This window comes from Schistocerca gregaria, chromosome X (genome assembly GCF_023897955.1).
Source record: "Schistocerca gregaria isolate iqSchGreg1 chromosome X, iqSchGreg1.2, whole genome shotgun sequence".
Lineage (NCBI taxonomy): Eukaryota > Metazoa > Arthropoda > Insecta > Orthoptera > Acrididae > Schistocerca > Schistocerca gregaria.
Genome location: NC_064931.1, coordinates 531,435,143 through 531,456,039, shown reverse-complemented (window position 1 = coordinate 531,456,039; position 20,897 = coordinate 531,435,143). Strand labels below are relative to the sequence as shown.

The 20,897-nt window shown below is 39.3% G+C and overlaps 1 protein-coding gene across 3 annotated transcripts in view; it reads right to left on the bottom strand.

Moving 5' to 3' along the window:
- Positions 1-20,635, bottom strand: part of LOC126298869 (pre-mRNA-splicing factor 38B-like) — an 85,484-nt gene extending 64,849 nt beyond the window's left edge. Inside the window, exon 1 of one of the 3 annotated variants that reach the window (XM_049990384.1) lies at positions 20,326-20,635. In XM_049990384.1, coding sequence (XP_049846341.1) covers positions 20,326-20,347 — 22 coding nt within the window. In that variant the 5' untranslated portion in view covers positions 20,348-20,635. The remainder of the gene's footprint in view (positions 1-20,325) is intronic. The other 2 variants (XM_049990383.1, XM_049990385.1) reach the window with 2 other exon arrangements.
- Positions 20,636-20,897: the final 262 nt, after the last annotated feature.

Below are 20,897 nucleotides of genomic sequence, written 5' to 3'. Positions count from 1 at the left end.
ACCCCCAAAGGGAACATCACCATGTCGAAGGCATTTTCAGTGGTGGGAAAGGAGGTTTTTTCTGCTCTGAAGATGCTGGAGGCACTGTTGGTGGTAGCACAGCTACTGGCAAGGTCACCCTAACTCAAATGGCCACAGTGGAGAAACCATACAAGGTGTGTCCCACAAGATAGGGAAGGGGGAACTGTAGACTAAAGGCAATCCCACAAGAGGAACTAATTCCAAAATGAGAACCTAGTCCTCAAAGGTTGGTGGTCCAGCACAGGGTTGATACCCCTTCCTCATTTAGTTCATCATCATGAATTATTGATCAAGGATTGTCCACCAGCATTAAAACATTCATTTTAAGCAATAGTAGATGATTCTATATGTTTACTGTTCTGAAGGCCTGTCCTTCCTTCCACAGACAGATTAAACTGCATATATACCAGGTCATTATCAGGACAGTCATAAGCTATGGATGTGGGACATGGACATTAACGAACGTTAATGCGCAGTACTCAGAATATTTGAACACAAGGTGCTGCACGAGATTTACAGGGCAGTTCAGAATAATAATGGTTCATGGAGAGTTAGAGCAAAAGCTGAGTTGGAACATCTTATGCAAGGAGCAGAAATTTTAATGTAAATAAAAAGTCGAACAGACTGGCTTAGACAAGTTTTTAGGATGGATAATGTAAATATCACAATATATATTAATGAATGGAGGTCAAACAGCAAAGGACAGAGAGGGAGGCCATGAAAGAGGTGAATATACTATGTGGAAGAGGATACAAAAGTCTTAGATTTAAATGTTGGAGAAGTACCTCTCACTGGGGGGGGGGGGGGGGGGGGGGGCAGAAGCAGGAAACTTTCTGAAGGGGCTACTACCTATACAGTACTAAAGTGCTGAGAGGGGGAGGCAGAGGACAAGGTGGAGAAAAGAAGAAGTTAACACATTTTCATTCAATAATGTCCTGTGCAATAATCTTCTGGGTTACCTCTTCACTTAAACAGTATTCATTGCACAAAAGACAATAATTAGAATTGTGTGTGGAGTTCACACACATACATCATGCAGGCATCTGCTGGGATTGGGAATATTAAAGCACAACCTAGCAGTATATTTATTCACTGATGAAATTTGTTGTCAAAAACAACAAAAGAGACATAATGAATTTCCTTCTAATTGGACTAACTATGTCACAAAAATGAGTGTTTTACACTGCCGTAAAACTCTTTGACAACCTGCCAACAGAAATAACATGTCAGATGGACAGCATAAGTCCATAAAAATGAAGAAAGGCTGGCTGGCTCTCTTGTTGATTGGTTGGTTTGTTTCATGTTCCATGCATAATTTGCACAATAAATTGCAATGATGTAGAACGAGTTACTTTATACCAGTTGTACCAAAAGATAATGTCAATCCTTGATGAGAGGATAAAGGACCTTATTTGCACTGAAAGTTACTAAAGTGAAGTCTGTGTCTGAACATCCACAAAGTTTACTAATGACGAATACCAAGATAGCCAATTTGTTTATGGTTTCTGTAATCGCAACGCATCCATGGCATCCAAGTAGATGTGTGTTTCAAGCTCTCCACCAATGCATGGGGGATACAGGAATGCTACAACAATCTACACATCACATTGGTCAACCAGGAAATGCTCCATATTGTAAAGAAGAAATTCTCGATATTGTAGAAGCACGTCCATTATCAGTACAAGGTGTCCTGGGTGTCACGTTGGACTTCCACACTCATTGGGTTGGCGAGTACTTCATCATCAAGCTCTTTATCTATACCATATGGACACTGTGAAAGAATTAAAGCCACAACCGTGGACATCATCTCGCATACTATCAGTGGTCATTATAGATGATTAATGACTGACTAGATTTTGAGAACAATGTCTTGTGGACTGATGACTTAGCATTCAAAAAATATGGTGTTATGAACTCACGCAACTTATACATCTATTCTGACAACAATCCTCAAGTAGCTTGTTGCATCTCATTTCAAACAAGATTTTGTGTTAATGAACAGGAAGCTATCCTTGGTGGCACACTGACTATCCCATTCATATACAATTGGGGGGGGGGGGGGGGGTCTGATTGCCTGCTTTTTTAAGAAGTTAAGCTAAGAACAATACTGGATAATATGCCTGTACAGACAAGACAACACATAGGGTTATCAACCAGAAGGTGCTCCAGCACATTTCTGACTAAGAGTACGACAATGGCCGTACAACAATTTTCCAGCTATCCGGATTGGAACAGGTGGTCCTGTTCCTTGGCCAGTGTAGCACCACTATCTCACTAAGGACGGACATTACCTTTTGATATCCCCTGTATTAATATCATAAATTATTTTGTAAATATGACTACATGCTGAACATTTACAACTGTTTTTTCTTTAAGGATAGAGATGTGAATTGGATGTCTCTATAGGCCCCCGGGCTCAGCAGCTGTTGTGGCTCAGCACCTGAAGAATAATTTGGAAAATATTTCGAGTAGATTTCCCCACCATGTTATAGTTCTGGGTGGAGATTTTAATTTGCCGGATATAGACTGGGAGACTCAGACGTTCATAACGGGTGGCAGGGACAAAGAATCTAGTGAAATATTTTTAAGTGCTTTATCTGAAAATTACCTTGAGCAGTTAAACAGAAAACCGACTCGTGGCGATAACATATTAGACCTTCTGGTGACAAACAGACCCGAACTATTTGAATCAGTTAATGCAGAACAGGGAATCAGCGATCATAAAGCGGTTACTGCATCGATGATTTCAGCCGTAAATAGAAATATTAAAAAAGGTAGGAAGATTTTTCTGTTTAGCAAAAGTGACAAAAAGCAGATTTCAGAGTACTTGGTGGCTCAACACAAAAGTTTTGTCTCAAGTACAGACAGTGTTGAGGATCAGTGGACAAAGTTCAAAACCATGGTACAATATGCGTTAGATGAGTATGTGCCAAGCAGGATCGTAAGAGATGGGAAAGAGCCACCGTGGTACAACAACCGAGTTAGAAAACTGCTGCGGAAGCAAAGGGAACTTCACAGCAAACATAAACATAGCCAAAGCCTTGCAGACAAACAAAAATTACGCGAAGCGAAATGCAGTGTGAGGAGGGCTATGCGAGAGGCTTTCAATGAATTCGAAAGTAAAGTTCTATGTACTGACTTGGCAGAAAATCCTAAGAAATTTTGGTCCTATGTCAAAGCGGTAGGTGGATCAAAACAAAATGTCCAGACACTCTGTGACCAAAATGGTACTGAAACAGAGGATGACAGACTAAAGGCCGAATTACTAAATGTCTTCTTCCAAAGCTGTTTCACAGAGGAAGACTGCACTGTAGTTCCTTCTCTAGATTGTCGCACAGTTGACAAAATGGTAGATATCGAAATAGACGACAGAGGGATAGAGAAACAATTAAAATCACTCAAAAGAGGAAAGGCCGCTGGTCCTGATGGAATACCAGTCCGATTTTACACAGAGTACGCGAAGGAACTTGCCCCCCTTCTTGCAGCGGTGAACCGTAGGTCTCTAGAAGAGCGAAGCGTTCCAAAGGATTGGAAAAGGGCACAGGTCATCCTCGTTTTCAAGAAGGGACGTCAAACAGATGTGCAGAACTATAGACCTATATCTCTAACGTCGATCAGTTGTAGAATTTTGGAACACGTATTATGTTCCAGTATAATGTCTTTTCTGGAGACTAGAAATCTACTCTGTAGGAATCAGCATGGGTTTCGAAAAAGACGGTCGTGTGAAACCCAGCTCTCGCTATTCGTCCACGAGACTCAGAGGGCCTTAGACACGGGTTCACAGGTAGATGCCGTGTTTCTTGACTTCCGCAAGGCGTTTGACACAGTTCCCCACAGTCGTTTAATGAACAAAGTAAGAGCATACGGACTATCAGATCAATTGTGTGATTGGATTGAGGAGTTCCTAGATAACAGAACGCAGCATGTCATTCTCAATGGAGAGAAGTCTTCCGAAGTAAGAGTGATTTCAGGTGTGCCGCAGGGGAGTGTCATAGGACCGTTGCTATTCACAATATACATAAATGACCTGGTGGATGACATCGGAAGTTCACTGAGGCTTTTTGCAGATGATGCTGTGGTGTATCGAGAGGTTGCAACAATGGAAAATTGTACTGAAATGCAGGAGGATCTGCAGCGAATTGACGCATGGTGCACGGAATGGCAATTGAATCTCAATGTAGACAAGTGTAATGTGATGCGAATACATAGAAAGATAGGTCCCTTATCATTTAGCTACAAAATAGCAGGTCAGCAACTGGAAGTAGTTAATTCCATAAATTATCTGGGAGTACTCATTAGGAGTGATTTAAAATGGAATGATCATATAAAGTTGATCGTCGGTAAAGCAGATGCCAGACTGAGATTCATTGGAAGAATCTTAAGGAAATGCAATCCGACAACAAAGGAAGTAGGTTACAGTACGCTTGTTCGCCCAATGCTTGAATACTGCTCAGCAGTGTGGGATCCGCACCAGGTAGGGTTGATAGAAGAGATAGAGAAGATCCAACGGAGAGCAGCGCGCTTCGTTACAGGATCATTTAGTAATTGCGAAAGTGTTACGGAGATGATAGATAAACTCCAGTGGAAGACTCTGCAGGAGAGACGCTCAGTAGCTCGGTACGTGCTTTTGTTAAAGTTTAGAGAACATACCTTCACCGAAGAGTCAAGCAGTATATTGCTCCCTCCTACGTATATCTCGCGAAGAGACCATGAGGATAAAATCAGAGAGATTAGAGCCCACACAGAAGCATACCGACAGTCCTTCTTTCCACGTACAATACGAGACTGGAATAGAAGGGAGAACCGATAGAGGTACTCAGGGTACCCTCCGCCACACACCGTCAGGTGGCTTGCGGAGTATGGATGTAGATGTAGATGAATTAGTAATTCCTAATCATCGTCTTTTACACATTACAATAATAGAAACTTTTCTACAGAATAGGAGATGTCAAGGAGAAACTTTTTCAGTTTCTTTTCAAATTTCACTTTGCTGTCTCTCAGACAGTTCACACCACTGAGTAAGTGATAAAAAAGTTTGTTTGCAACATGGTTCAAAAATCGCTCTGAGCACTATGGGACTTGACTTCTGAGGTCATCAGTTCCCAACAACTTAGAACTACTTAAACCTAACCAACCTAAGGACATCACACACATCCATGCCCGAGACAGGATTCGAACCTGCAACCGTAGCGATCGCGCAGTTCCAGACTGTAGCACCTAGAACCGCTTGGCCACCCCAGCCGGCTTTTGCAACATGGAGCACACCTTTTTGTACTGCAGATGATCTTAATGCGGAGTAATGAACATTTTTTTCTGGTATTGTAATTATGTGCATCATTGTTCCTTCTGAATAACAGTGGATTATTTACAACAAACTTCATTAAAATTGTGAAGCAGTAGTCAAAATGTCTATCTCATTAAGCAGATATCCATAAGTAAATCCATCATCAGTAAGCAACACATATTATTATTAAAGAACATTTTTGAGCAATGAAAACTTTCTTCCATAAAGATGAGTTTCCACAGGACATTCCATATGACATTATGGAATGAAAGTACAAAATATGTTGACTTACGGATTTTTCTGTCTCTCCCCAAGATCTGCAATGATTATTAGTGCAAATGTGGCTGAACTAAGTAGTTTTAGCAGTTCTAAAATGTACTTTCCCCAGTTTGAATTCTCATCAATACAGACACCTAAGAATTTCAATTTTTTTTACCCTATTTGTTATTTCCCCACCATGTGCTACACTTACCATTACTGTAGTAGCTCTAGGTGTGCAGAATTGAATATGTTCTGTCTTTTTACAACTGAGGGCGAGATGATTTGCAGAAATTATTTGCACTGGCGGTAAGGTTAAAGCACATTGTGCATGGTAGAATGGCACTATCCAAAACTCGTGCTGAGGCAACTGGGGTGCACCACAGGCCATAAATGACAGAAGTGAATGACAGCTGCAGACACGTGTACTGGCAAATAGACGTGCAACTGTTGAGCAACTGACCACCCAGATGAACCAAGGGGTTAACAACAGTGTCTTCTCAACGACCATTCAGTGAATGTTGCTGTGCATGTGCCTCTGCAACAGGTGCCTGATTCATGCAACCATGCTGACTGCTGTTCATCAGTGGCAAGCACTGGAATTTGCACACCAATAATGCAACTGGGCATTCACTCAGTGGTGAGAGGTGGCCTTTCCAGACGAGTCGCATTTTATGCTCCATTGGACAGATGGCTATTAGCGGGTATGGCACGAAACGTATGAAAGGAAACATCCTGCAACAATTGTTGGAAGGGTCCAGGCCAGAGGAGATAGCATTATACTTTGGGAAATGTTTTTGTGGAATTTCATGAGTGATCTTGTCATTCTGGAAGGCACAATGGATCAACAGAAGTATGCATCTGTCCTTGGGGCCATGCCCACCGTTAGATGCAGTTCATTCTTCCTCGGCATGATGGCATCTGCCAGGAGGAAAATGCAACATGTTACAAAACTCTTAGAGTAAGTTCATTATTTGAATAGTGCAGGATGAGTTTTCCGTACTCCCCTGATTTAAACATATTCAAGAATCTGTGGCACCACCTTGATCGGGCTGTTTGTGCCACGGATCCTCAATCAAGAAACCCAGCACAGCTGGGCACAGTACAAGAGTAGCATGGCTCTACATCCCTGTGGGTACCTCTCAAACTTGATTAACTCTCTCCCTGCACATCTCACATTGATCCATGCAGCAAAAAGTGGTCATTCAGGTCTCTGATGGATGGTCACATTAAATGAATTGACAGTGCAATTCTGCTTATTGCATACCAGATAGATCATTTACACATATGAGGAACAACAGTAGACTTATGATTGAATCTTCGAGAACCTCATACGTCATTTCTCCACAGTTAGAATAATGTCCTTTTATTACTTTGGTTCAGTTACAAATTACAACTTCCTGCATTTTTTTGGTTATAAATGACATTATCTTTCCGTTGGCTATCCCATCAATCCTCATTTTATTTAGGAGAATACTGGAGAGGAATTCTGCCTAATTCAAGACACCATTTTGCTATCTTCTGTGGGTTGGTTTGTTTATTTTCTTTCAGCAAGCATGCAAATAAGAAAAACTGCAACATACACAACATGATTATTAGGGGAATATTGTGATTCACATAGTCAAATGTCTTAGATAAGTCACAGAAAAAGCCAACCGGTGCTATTTTATTATTTAATGCTTGTAAATAAGGCCTCGAATTGGCACTGTATGCCTTGTGCAAATGCAGTCACTGTGATGCCACTCCATTTGTCCACAGTGAACCAAAATTCGACCATCATTTTCAAATAAACAGAACCTGGATTCATCCAAAAACACTATCTGATGCCATTCCTGTCCCCACAGTCATCATTCCATACACCATTGCCTTACAGCATGTTTCATGCACATTCGCCAATTGTAGGTGGAGATGTTTTTAAGTGTAGGTGCATTAGTAGGACTAGACAGTAATGTGGTCATTAAAGTTAACACTACTCATGTATGCACATCCTGTAAACAGACTTACTCCACATAATTTTGATAAGATAATCATTAAAATGGTCTATGGAACATGTAACTGGCCGGCTAACCAACCAACCAAGTCACAGTTGTCACATTGGATTTACACAAGTTGCTTATGTCTACCATTTTGACGAAATTGTAGGTCACAGCTGATTCCTGGTATCAAACACTTTAGTATTTTCTTTGGTGGGATCTTATGGCATTCACGAGATAAACACAAGAAAGTGTGTCCACAATTCAGCTGAATAACCCTTTTATATTATTTTTTGCTTCACAGAGAACTGATCCCAGGACATTCCAAAACATCTGAAGTAAAGGCCTGCCAATAACTAAAAAGTTTAAAGAAAATGACATACAAAAAGGTGATGTAATTTATCCATTGTTATGTAAGTAAACATGTGGATGTCTGTATTTTTTAAAAAGAAACGTTGAAGAATAACTGGACACAAAAACAGTAGCATTAACAGCCATAAAACATAATAATTGTTAATGTGACCCACATGAAAACTGGATTTCACAAGGATACATAACTCACATGCTTCAAATTCCATAGCATACTTTTGCAGCATATACATCTTTATATTAAATTATGTTGCTTAAAAAAATTTTAACAGTATATTTGTGGTATCATCATTCTAATTACGCAATTAATTCATGTGTTTGCCATGTTAAACTTGAAAATTCTCACCCTCTGAATTACAAGCAGCTGTTCAACTGCACTACCATTAAATATGTCAGAGGGGGGGGGGGGGGGGGGGGACACACATCTTGCTTCCCAAGTGAACCATTATGTATCACCTGTGTCTCATTGGAATCAACGGGACTGTTAAGTCTTTTTGTACCATATTTAGCTATTCCAGATTATATGTAATGTAATGGAAATGTGCTTATAGTGTGTATATATTAATTAGTTGTCCTAGAGTGACTAAGGACAACTACTGATTGACATCAATCACAGAAACCATGCAGCAGCAGTCCACAGCATTCCATATCTGTGTATGGTTTGATACGAAAAGGTACCACTCCAGGTATTGTAATATAACATAGTGTACCAATGCTACAATATTAAGACATGGTAGAAGTCAACAAAGGCACTGTAAGGAGCTGAAATCAAAATACATCTAAAACAACAAAATATCAGCTGGTTCGTATTTTCTGCAACCTATCCAAGGCATTTGACTGTGTGAATCACAATATTCTCCTACATAAATTGGCGTTTCATAGGACTGATGGGATAGCCAACCAACGGATAATGTCATATCTAACCAAAATACTGTGGAAAGTTTTACTTAAAAGGGGAGGTCCATGGTGTTGGAATCAAAGATTTACTTCAAACTTTGTACACCTTTAGTAGGTTGTTAAAACAACACAATGAGCAAGAAGTATGGTGCACTATTCTGGCAATTCTGAGAAAATCAGAAGAGAAGTATTGTGTGTTTTTTATGATACAGATGTATCTGTGCGAAGGTGCAATTGTAAGAAGTCACTGTGATCAAGCGGTTAGCATGCCTTGCAAGAAAGTCATGGGTGCAGCAATGGTTCGAATCCAACCAACACTTACTTTTTAATCTATTTCTTTTTTTCATCACTGGTAACATAATTTAATTTATATGACGTTCTGGAGGTAATGTAATGGAAAAACTATCATGTGCATTTTCATAGAGTTGTAACAAATATCTTATGTTATTTGACCATTTGCTACTTGTAATTAAACTTTCAAGGACAAGGGACAGGCTTGGAAACCCCAAGTCAAACCTCGATAAATAATGATGCAATCAGTAACATGTAAATCACAAAGTGTCAGACCACAAGAGTAATGTACAATTACTCATCAGATGTGCTCTCAACATCAGATACTGCAGGTTGGTATTTGTCATACAGACATGGAAAACATAAACTGAAACTTGACGCAAATATTTCATGTAAATACATGTTTCTTTCCATTACATTACCTCAGAAATGTCATAACTTAAATAATATGACCAGTGATGAAAAAAATAATGATTAAAAAATAAGTATTAGCAGAATTCGAAGTGTTGTCATGCCCACAGCCTTCTTATGAAGCATGAACACTAACCATCTGACCATAATGACTTCTCGCAATCAACACCTTCACACAATTACATCTATGTCATAATAAACACATTAAACTTCTCTTTCCATTTTCTCAAACTTGCCTGAGTAGTGCACCTTACTACTTGCACATTATGTTGTTATAATGACCTATTACAGGCGTACAAAGATTGAAGTGAATCTGTGATCTCAACATTGCGGCCTCCTTTTGTTAGTAATTCAACCATTGTAGTAAGAGCACATTATTCTGATGGGGCAGAAATAAAGTATAGGGTTCCCCAAGACTCCAAACAAGTCCTGTATAAAACGCCCGTTTGGATATCAGTTGCTTTTTTATTTCAAACCAAATATCGACTGGTTTCAGTCACAGATCATCTTCGTGGGTTAGGGTTATAACAGTTTAGGTCACATCATCAAATCTGTCATTACTTAAATAATGGCCACGTCTCATATTTAAAGCATACCATGAATTCCAGTATAACACACAGGGCTTTTAGAGGTAAATACACTAATAACATGCGTAAACATGAACAGAAGTACTGCTCTGTTTATTATGTTATTAGTATGTTTGCGTTTCAAAGTCCTGTGTGTTGTACTGGAATTAATGGCATGCTCTACATGTGAGATGTGGCCATTATTTAAGCAATGACACACATGATGTTGTAGCTTAAACTGTTTTAACCCTAATCTGCGAAGATGATCTGTGACTGAAACTGGTCGATATTTGGCTTTTAAATAAAAAAAAAACCAGCTGATGGTCTCACATGCATTTTATACATTACTTGATGGTTGTTAGTAGACACCTTCCAAAAATGTCCAATATAAGCCCGCTGTTGTTCCTCATCCATGTAAACAATCCTCCGTCTAGATTAGATTAGGTTTCGTTCCATAGACCCAAAAAAAAAAATGAGATGATTCTTGAGGGTGTGGAACATGTCAAAGTACAACATAAAAATATAAAACATTTGAATATAATAGTTACAACCCTGATCATATGTCAGGAGATAGTCAAAATAGGTTAAAACGATGCAGTAAATTGGAACAGCTAATATTTACAGAATTAACACACTGTCAGAATGAAACGTTATTAATAAATTTATCATACACAGAATACCCAATCTTGACTGTTGTGACCAAGTGTTGTCAAAACTGAAATCTAACAGATATTTTTACTTAAGCTGGCTTAACAGTCTCTGTTAAGATATTAATCTATGGAGTAGGAGGAGTTGCATATCAAAAAGTCTTTCAAACTCTGTTTAAACTGTGCTTTATCTGAAACCAAGTTTTTAATGGTTGCTGGCAATTTATTGAAAATGTGTGTTACTGAATATTGGACCCCTTTTTGGACCAAGGTAAGTGATTTTACATCTTTATGTAGATTGTTCTTATTCCTAGTATCGATACTATGTATTGAGCTATTGGCTGGAAATAGATATGTATTACTTGCAACAAATTTCATTAAGGAATAAATGTACTGAGAAGCAGTGGTTAGAATATGAAGTTCATAAAACAGGTTTCTACAAGATGTTCTTGAATTTACACCAAAAATGATTCTTATCACACGCTTTTGCACCATAAAAACTTTTGCTTGGTTTGATGAGTTGCCCCAGAATATGATCCTATATGACATAACAGAATGAAAGTAAGCAAAGTACACATGTTTTTTATATTTATATGTCCTACATCTGACACAATTCTCATGGCAAATACAGACTTGTTTAGGTGCTTAAGCAATTCTGTGGTATGCTCTTCCCAACTGAATTTATTACTGAGTTGTAATCCCAGAAATTTAACACTGTCAACCTCTTCGATCTGCATGTCTTCATATGTTATACTCATGATGGAAGGATATCTCTTAGACGTTCTGAACTGCATATAGTGGGTCTTCTCAAAGTTTAATGACAGTGAATTAGCTTTAAACAGCTTATTAATGTCAGTGAAAATTTGATTAGCAGCTATTTCTAAATATGTACTTGACTTGCTACTTGTTGCAATGCTTATATCATCTGCAAACAAAACAAACTTAATTCTCCACAGCAAATGGTCAAGGGAGAAAATTATTGTGCCACAAAGTCATGTTATTAAAGACAAAGAGCACATGCAAAGATTAGTGAGAGTTGACTGGTGAACAATACTTCATAGAAGATTGTTTAACCTAGCGCTTCAACAGCCATTAACTCTGAATTGTGTCAATGCCCATTAGGGTTCATAAACAAGTTGTGCAATAACCTCAACAACAGAAAGTCAGGGGAATTTGTTTACCTGATGATTCCTTGTTTGTATGAACAGTGCGTTAACGGTGGCTGCATAATGCTGCCACACGGATGGTTAGATATGTACAATACAGCCTGATTATGCACAGCAACATCATACAGAGAAGACTTCTAGGTACACTCTTGGTCCCTTGACATCAACAGCAAGTGAACTTAACTGATTATGGTAACTCTCCATCCCTGGATGTGCCATGCACTTCTACTGTCTTCCCTAGTGGTAGGCATATCGCATAGTGGTAATGCTGTACTACAAAATTATCGAAGCGTGGTTGGTATAACATTAGTGGAAGTTCAATGTGCTTCAATGGCATCCAAATTCCATGGGTCTTACCATTATGAAGTTCCTCTGGCATCACTTCACAACAAACATAACTTCTTAAACAGTTTGACAAATTTTTAAGTGTCTTGTAGTTTACCTGGTGTCAAGGCACTACAAATTGAGCTACCGTGTTCCAATTCTTGTTTATGTTCCTGATTACCTCTCAATGTCTCCACTACAGGGTGAGAGGTTATCTTCACTCATTCCATTAGTTAAGTTATAACAACTATCAGACATAATTATGGCAAGTTTCATTAATGTGGCACAGTGTCTATTTTGGGACATAGTTTAATTATGAAATACACAACTCAGCTTGTTATGCTACTGAATGGGGTTTGTTTACTACTACTTTGCAGAAGTGTTACAGGTAGAAAATACAATAGCTGTGTGTATGATGGAGGGAAAACAAGGTTTAATCTACAGTTCAATTTTCTACACATTCTGTGGATCATATTTCTGACAATCCAGCATGATGTGCAAAGTGTCAACAGCTTTACAAAGAAGATTCATTTTATCTGTGATAACATGGCTACAAGCTGGACATTTACATAACTGGATCTTTTTTAAAATCATATGCAACAAAATTCTATCAACATAAACCAACATGTTATCAAGTAACATGCTGATCCTGAATAGTGTGTCTGGTGAATAAGGAAGAGTTAACATAGCAACCACTGCTTAATAAGTATTGATTAGTGGCAGGTACCGAAATTGGCAAGAAATGCGTGCTTGATTGCATCTAGGAGAAGTGGTATGAGTTAAAAGACCTGGAAGCTTAAGACTGTAGCTTCAACTAGCAATAAAAAAATTAAAATAATGTTTGGTGAACAATTTTGGAGCCAAGTTGAAGAAATGCGCACTGTGATTCAGTTGGTTCAATGGTTCACATTTTTACTGCTCACGAAAACCACACATTGCATGTTGTACCACCATACAGCGAGACCTTCAGAGATGGTGGTCCAGATTGCTGTACACACCAGTACCTCTAATACCCAGTAACATGTCCTCTTGCATTGATGCATGCGCGTATTCGTGGTGGCATATTATCCACAAGTTCATCAAGGCACTGTTGGTTCAGATTGTCCCACTCCTCACACGGCGATTCGGTGTAGATCCCTCAGAGTCACTGGTGGCTCATGTCATCCATAAACAGCCCTTTTCAATCTACCCCAGGCATGTTGGATAGGGTTCATGTCTGGAGAACATGCTGGCCACTCTAGTCGAGCGATGTCATCGTCCTGAAGGAAGTCATTCACAACATGTGTATGATGGGGGCGCAAATTGTCGTCCATGAACAGGAATGAATCGCCAATATACTGCCAATATGGTTGCACTACTGGTCGGAAGATCATATTCATGCATCATACAGCTGTAATGGTGCCTACCAAGCCACCAGCAACCTACGTCGGCCCCACATAATGCCACCCCAAAACAGCAGGGAACCTCCACCTTGCTGCACTCGCTGGACAGTGTGTCTAAGGCGTTCATCCTGACCGGGTTGCCTCCAAACACGTCTCCGATGACTGTCTGGTTGAAGGCATACGCGACACTCATCGGTGAAGAGAACGTAATGCCAATCCTGAGCAGTCCATTTGGCGTGTTGTTGGGCCCACCTGTACCGTACTGCATGATGTCTTGGTTGCAAAGATGTTGAGAGTCAAGTTGCGCATCATGCAGCCTATTGCACACAGTTTGAGATGTAGCACTACGTCCTGTGCCTGCACGAAAAGTATTATTCAACATGGTGGCATTGCTGTGAGGGTTCCTCCGAGCCATAATCCATAGATAGCGGTCATCAACTGCAGAAGCCCTTGGGCAGCCTGAGCAAAGTGCCTGTCTTTCTTTATCTCCTCCATGTCCGAACAACATCGCTTTGATTCACTCCGAGACGCCTGGACATTTCCCTTTTTGAGAGCCCTTCCTGGCACAAAGTAACAATGCGGACGCGATCGAACCGCGGAATTGGCTGTCGAGGCATGGTTGAACTACAGACAACACGGGCCGTGTACATCCTTCCTGGTGGAATGACTGGAACTGATTGGCTGTCAGACCCCCTCCATCTAAGAGGCACTGCTCATGCACAGTTGTTTACATCTTTGGGTGGGTTTAGCGACATCTCTGAACAGTCAAAGGGACTGCGTCTGTGATACAATATCCACAGTCAATGTCTATCTTCAGGAGTTCTGGGAACCAGGGTGATGCAAAACTGTTTTTGACGTGTGTATATTCAAATACACGTTTATATATTTGAGCTGTTTATTTTCACTGTATTTTGATAACATTTCCTATATCATAATCAAATGATCCTTGGATTAATATGTACCGCCAAAAATTTGGAAGATTCCACCCTAGGCACATTGTACTATATTAACTGTTTGTATTAATCCATTTGGTGTACAGAACTGTACTCCCACCAAACACACTTCCCCTGCTCCCATTCTCTCAAAAGCATGGGGAAATCCATTTGAAGAGAACTCTCGATACTCCCTTGAAAATTTTACTAACAAGTTCTTCTGTTGCTGTTTCTCTACCAAAATTTATTATAATACATATTGAGGCAAATGAGATACAACTGTACCATGTGGAACTACCCTGCCAGGTATCAAGGGCAAGCTGCAAACTCATATAGTTGTTCCACCATATACTTGCCAAGGCACTGCTGGCCAACACTGACAGCACAAATAGCAATAGTGTATCAAGCACGAACACCCCAGAGACTGAATTGGCAAGCTCCCTGGGTCAGTGGAGGCGTCGTATCCCACCCTTTGGCTTTGACCCATGATGTAAGGGTGTATTGTTGTGTGACGTCATGATGGTGCGGAGTTCAGTTTCAGTGTGTTGTGTTTGTAGATGTCCTCTTGTTGCAGTTGGTGTAGTGCTCTGGTGTTGTGTGTATGGCCTGCGTGTTCATATGGGTGTCAGTGCTTGAAGTGTGCATTTATCAGTCGTGACTCTTATAGGAGAACGGAAATTAGTTTCAGTGAGTTACGGATTAAGTTTCCGTTGTGTTTATGTTATTGCGGTGTCATTTGACGTTAGTGGTTTAATGTTTGTCGTACAGTAAGTCATTTAATTAAATTTGTGGTTTCTTTTGTTAGGTATGGATATGGCTTCTAAGTTTAATAGTGCGCGGGCTGAAATGGGGGACGACATGTTGTTCGTCATTACGTTTCTGCAACTTTTTGGGCTTGTAACATAGATAATGAAATGTGGTGTATGCAAGTAGAATATGCGAGTTGGGGGTTAGTGTGTAGCGCTGAAACTTTTTTATGGTAAGTAATCATTTTTTTGGATCTATTGTACGCGTGTTATGATTTTAGGTGGAGTTTTTGTGTGTTGGTGGGTCAGTGTTATTTACTGCATGTGTTGGTGGTTGATGTTTTGGTATTGGCACTTGGGGTTGATTTATGTATCTTAGGGGAAGTACTCGATTTCAATTTTTCTGGTGTCGTCAGTTGTATTTGAGCTGTAGAGGTCATGGGAAGTAACCGATTCCAATTTGTCATCGTAACTATGTGTGTTTTGGTACCGTGATTCCAACTTGTCATGGCTGTGTGTGTGTTTTGGTATGGTGTGTTGCTTTTGACCTATATAGGTCAAGGGAAGTGTCCGATTCCAATGTGTCATCGTAGCTGTGTGTGTTTTGGTATAGTGAGCTGCTGTTGACCTATATAGGATAGGGGTAGCGTCCGATTCCAATTTTTGTTTTTTTAGATGTTGGTTTTGTGGTATCGATAGTTGTGGTGTGATCATAATTTTTGGAGTAGTTGGTTTTTATTTTGTGGTATTGACAACTGCGGTTGACCTATGTAGATGAAGGAAAGTGACCGATTCCTGCTGACATTGTAAGTGTAGCAGAATTAGTGATTTTAGTGGTGTTTTTATGTCGTCATTTTTTGTGGTTTGGGATTTTGGTGTGTTTATATTTAGTTTGTTCCCATCCAAAAACCCCCAATTTTCTGTGCTGGTCCCGTTAGTTTGATTATATTTTGGAGACAAATGTGTTTGTTGGTTTTGTATGTATTTTCGCTTTTGTTGTCATTTATGTAATGACGTCATAGGCACCATACTGGAGATGTTGACAATGGTTGTTTCCGCCATATTGGTGACATCATGCGCCTAAGCAGATGGGTGGAATTGGACACATCTGTAATCCCAGCTCCACCTGTCATCTCATGATGTCAAGTCTTGTCACACTGTCAAATCACTGTATCATGGTCAGTTCTACACAACAGATCTGATCATCTGCTCTGATAAAGATGGCAATGAACAGAATGAAGGTGTTTTTAAATGCAAACAACAACAACAGAACCAACACCATAGGGCAATTCCACCATCTCATGGCCTGGCAAATACATTTAAAAAATTAAGAACTAGGACCAGTGGCTCACACCTCTCACAAAAAGGAAACATATGCAATGGACTGGACACCATAATTATGAGGCAGTCCAAAGGTAGACATCATAGCTGGGATAGGGTTGCTGTAAAATCAAGAAAAGTGGGTGAAGTTCTTGGAACAGAGGGCCCATGCAGCCAAAACAACCTTAGCAGTTAAATGTATTGTCACAAAAAACAATATATATAACTTAAAACAAGTCCATAGACTTTTCACAGAAAGTTCAAAACAAAAACTCAAAGTGCAGTTAAAGTAACTGTATTCCCTTTAGAGAATCATACACTAAATGGTTTGTAATTATAAGGAAAACTACAATCTTCTGTCTGAATACTTAAGAACATACTTACACAAGATCCATCAGAGAAGGATTTTGGACAATGGGTCCACTACTGCCCACCGTAGAAGAAGTTAGTCAAATCACAAAACAAGGCAACAACTAAGCTATGGAAGCACTGTGATGGGACAACATGGTGATAAAGTTCATTAAAATTATTCAGAAATTTGAAAACCACTTGACTGTACCTAAGCCATAATACATCCCCATCACAGGTAGCATTTAATATGATGAACAATAATGAGCATCTCTGTTCCCTCATTACCAAATAAGATCCAAAGGCCTTGCTCTCTGGAAACATAAGCAGCTGTTGACTTTAGAATGGCTTAGAATTATGTGGAGCAACAAACTCTTTGTCAAAACATTCAGCAATTAGTAGAAGACAACACACTACTCAAAATCATTATATACACTCCAAAGTAAAAGTTAACACACAGAACTGTGTTGGTTTTGAGACTCAAACACGGCTCAGACAAGGTGATGGGCTTTCACCATTTCAATTGCATTTATGAAAATGTGTCGACAAACAGGAAATGTGAACTAGTCAGAGGAATGTATCTGAATCCTAAGAAATAGGATTTATGGGCAACATAGCACTAACTGTACACTATCTCTGTGAATAGAAGGAACCTAATCCAGTGAAGAAAAAAAAAAAAAAACCCTCCCTATACCAGTTAATAAATTGGAACTATGAACTGACACAAAATACAAAAAAGTGCATGTATCTTCTGAAATGTAGCTGAACACCATATAACAGACATCCACCCTAGAGCCTTGTATGCCATGGAAAGCATCACTGAACAGAACTGAGGAACACTGATGACATTACAATTCATAGGTGGGTAAGTTTATCTGCTTTCTAGTAAAACAAAGACCTCTGTACAACATAGCCGACAGAAACTATAAAGAATATAAAGGAGATGGGGAGGAGGGGGTCAACATATTTTTAGTAACAGGGAGATTTCATGCATGCATACTTTTTAGAAACTACCAATGAAGAAAGCAACAGCACCAGAAGACCTGTGAAAAACCTGGGCAAAAATCAAAGATCAGTGCTTGAATAGACTTTGTACCCAGTTAAGATACCACGGGGGGGAAAGAAAAGAAAGGGAGAAAAAAAATCTGCAGACTATAGCGAGATACAAATGTTTATGCTATATACACACTAGCAGTGGCTTTAAGAGCATTAAGCACACTTCACATTAACACAAAGTAGGAAGGGAAAAACTTGAGTATACCATTATTGCAAGGAAAAGGTGGAAGAGCAAAAATAGCAGCAGCATGAGCATCGACAAAAACAACTCTAGTATCATGAAAATCTGTGCAAGAAATATGGACAGTAGAAAACCCACGTACGTACAATGGATCAGCATTTCTTATACTGAGGGGTCCAAATAAAAACTATCATCATTCATGTAAACAATTTCCTTTTAAAAACTTTATCAAGTACTGACACCACAAAAGTAGAAGGGGAAATGAGTAACCACAAATAATAGCCGGGTTGCTCAATAATTGTATTACAAAAGATAAAAGTTTTTATGAAGAACATTAATTTAATATATTCCACAAATCTGAGGATAAAGCAGAGGGTGGGAAGTGCACATATATCTAAACAGTTGTAAGGAGGAAACTATTCCAAGGTAAAGAGACGATTCCTTAGCTGTAAATTGTGCAGTAGCTGCAACAGAGAGAACATTCCATGGGAAATGAATCAGTGTCAGTTGCGATAACTGAGTATCAGCTTTTCAACCAGTCATTTACTATAAAATTCATCAAGTTGACAGATGAAAGCTGCCTGTAATAACTGCCAAAACTTGAATAGTTTCATGTGTAGCACAACATACTTATGCATCCCAAATAACTTTTACTCAGTCGTCATATAGCTACACATGAATTTCCATACACAGCATTTGCACATGACAGTAACATGCTAGAATTTTGTAGAAGTTTTTTTTATATTATTAATAATTACAGCAAAAAGTCAATAAATAGCGCACATAATGCCTTACAACAACTTATGACAGGTAAAATAGGAAACTTATTAATTGTACCATTGTGAAAAAATTGTTGACCAACGGGTGAAATAACAGCCACAATAATTGGCTCACTACTTAAATGTTTTATACTTTTTTTTGGCAGACAAAACGAGATAATGAAAATATTACTGAAAAATGAAGACTGACAGGGCATGACCTTTGTTGAAAATAGAGATCTAGATACTTCTGTTCAAATATTTTCAACATGTGGCAAAGTTGTTGCAAACTTTCCCGCATTAACAACAAAAGACAGTTCATAGATAGAACTGCAGACTTTTATACCATATCAAGCTTTACAAGACAATGGAGAAGACATTTAGTGCGGGTCAATAAACATTTTTTCTTTTTTTTTTTTTTTTTGGAAAATATTAAGCACAAATACAATACAACCACACCAAATTTTAACGATGATATATTGTTTTAAATGTAACGGTTATGTTGGAGAGCGGGAGCGTAAGACATAAACGCAATTCTCTTTTATAGCTCCTAAGCATAAATTTATGGGTAGTATGACAACTGTTCATAACTACAGGCCACCAGGCAGTGAAGCGTCTTGTAACAACTATATTATAACGCAATAAGTATGTCGCACTCGTCTATCGGTCACTCCTGCTTCACATCAACCGCTGCCCCCCGCCCCCCCCCCCCCCCCCCCAACAAGGCACGCAATACGTCACACCAACTGCCCGCAGCTCTACAGGCAGCCTATTCGTATGTCGCACTCAAACCCGCCAGTCATCCATCGGCCACTTCGTGCTTCACATCAACCGCCCCCCCCCCCCCCCCCCCCAGCTCACTCTCTAGCCAAATACGCGCAAGCAAACAGCGTATTTCGCACGTAAACGGTAACCAAGGCAACTACGCCTTCAGCTGAGATATCCATTTCATGATGAAATGCGTACTCTCCTGTCACCATGTAATAACCTATGGGAACGAAACTTCTTATGTATGGCGTGATAATACTAATGTGAGCAAGAATGTTTCACTCGAAAATGACAGGGAAGAGAAATTCGGATATCCAGTAACACAAGAAATGTTGGTCTGCTGAATGTCCAATTGTGATGCGTTTCGTAGCTTCATAATTTAAAAGCGGCTAACAAGTGGTGTTAATTCTTCGTAAAGCTGGAGAGGCAGTGTTTATATATTAAAATAATACTTAGCAAATACTTGGCAATGAGCATTTTCTTTCACTATAACACAACACTCGGGCATTTGGGTAACGTTACAAAATTTCTTACACATCAATAGAAACCTGCAAAAATCATAATCCTAGCATCTTCAATATACATATAGGTTTAAAGTATCGCATACAGGATGAGTAGAACACATACCATCGTATTTTTCCATTACCATTTACGTGCGATTTGTCTCACACTCCACTCTAATTTGTCACATAGAACCATTAAATATTTATATTTATCTTTTTTTTTTCAGGGTACTACCCTATTTTGAATTTCTCTAACGAATTTAAAACATACACATCCATCAATCAAGGACCACTACAAAACTGCGTCAAGGTATCCAAAGAATACAAAACGAAAGAATACTCGTTAAATTCTATTCTCTTGGGAACTTCACGAACACGAAGCCCACAAAAGGGTAGCTCATGAGACAGAACCCAAACACTCAGAAAAATGAACTAAGGCCACCGACACACATGGTGACAACAATGTTTACTGTTAACCAGAATCTCAGACGAAGCGACAGACAAAACTGCTGATTGTCATGTTGCCCCATTATTAAAGAGATATCGCAAGCATTGTTTATGATAGAGCTGAACTTTTTACGGTTAAGTATATTACTGAACAAGAAAACAATTAGCTTATTGTGAATGTCTGTATTTAGACATGACTACATTATACATTAGGAATTACTTCAGCGCTATTACAGGCACGTAAAAACG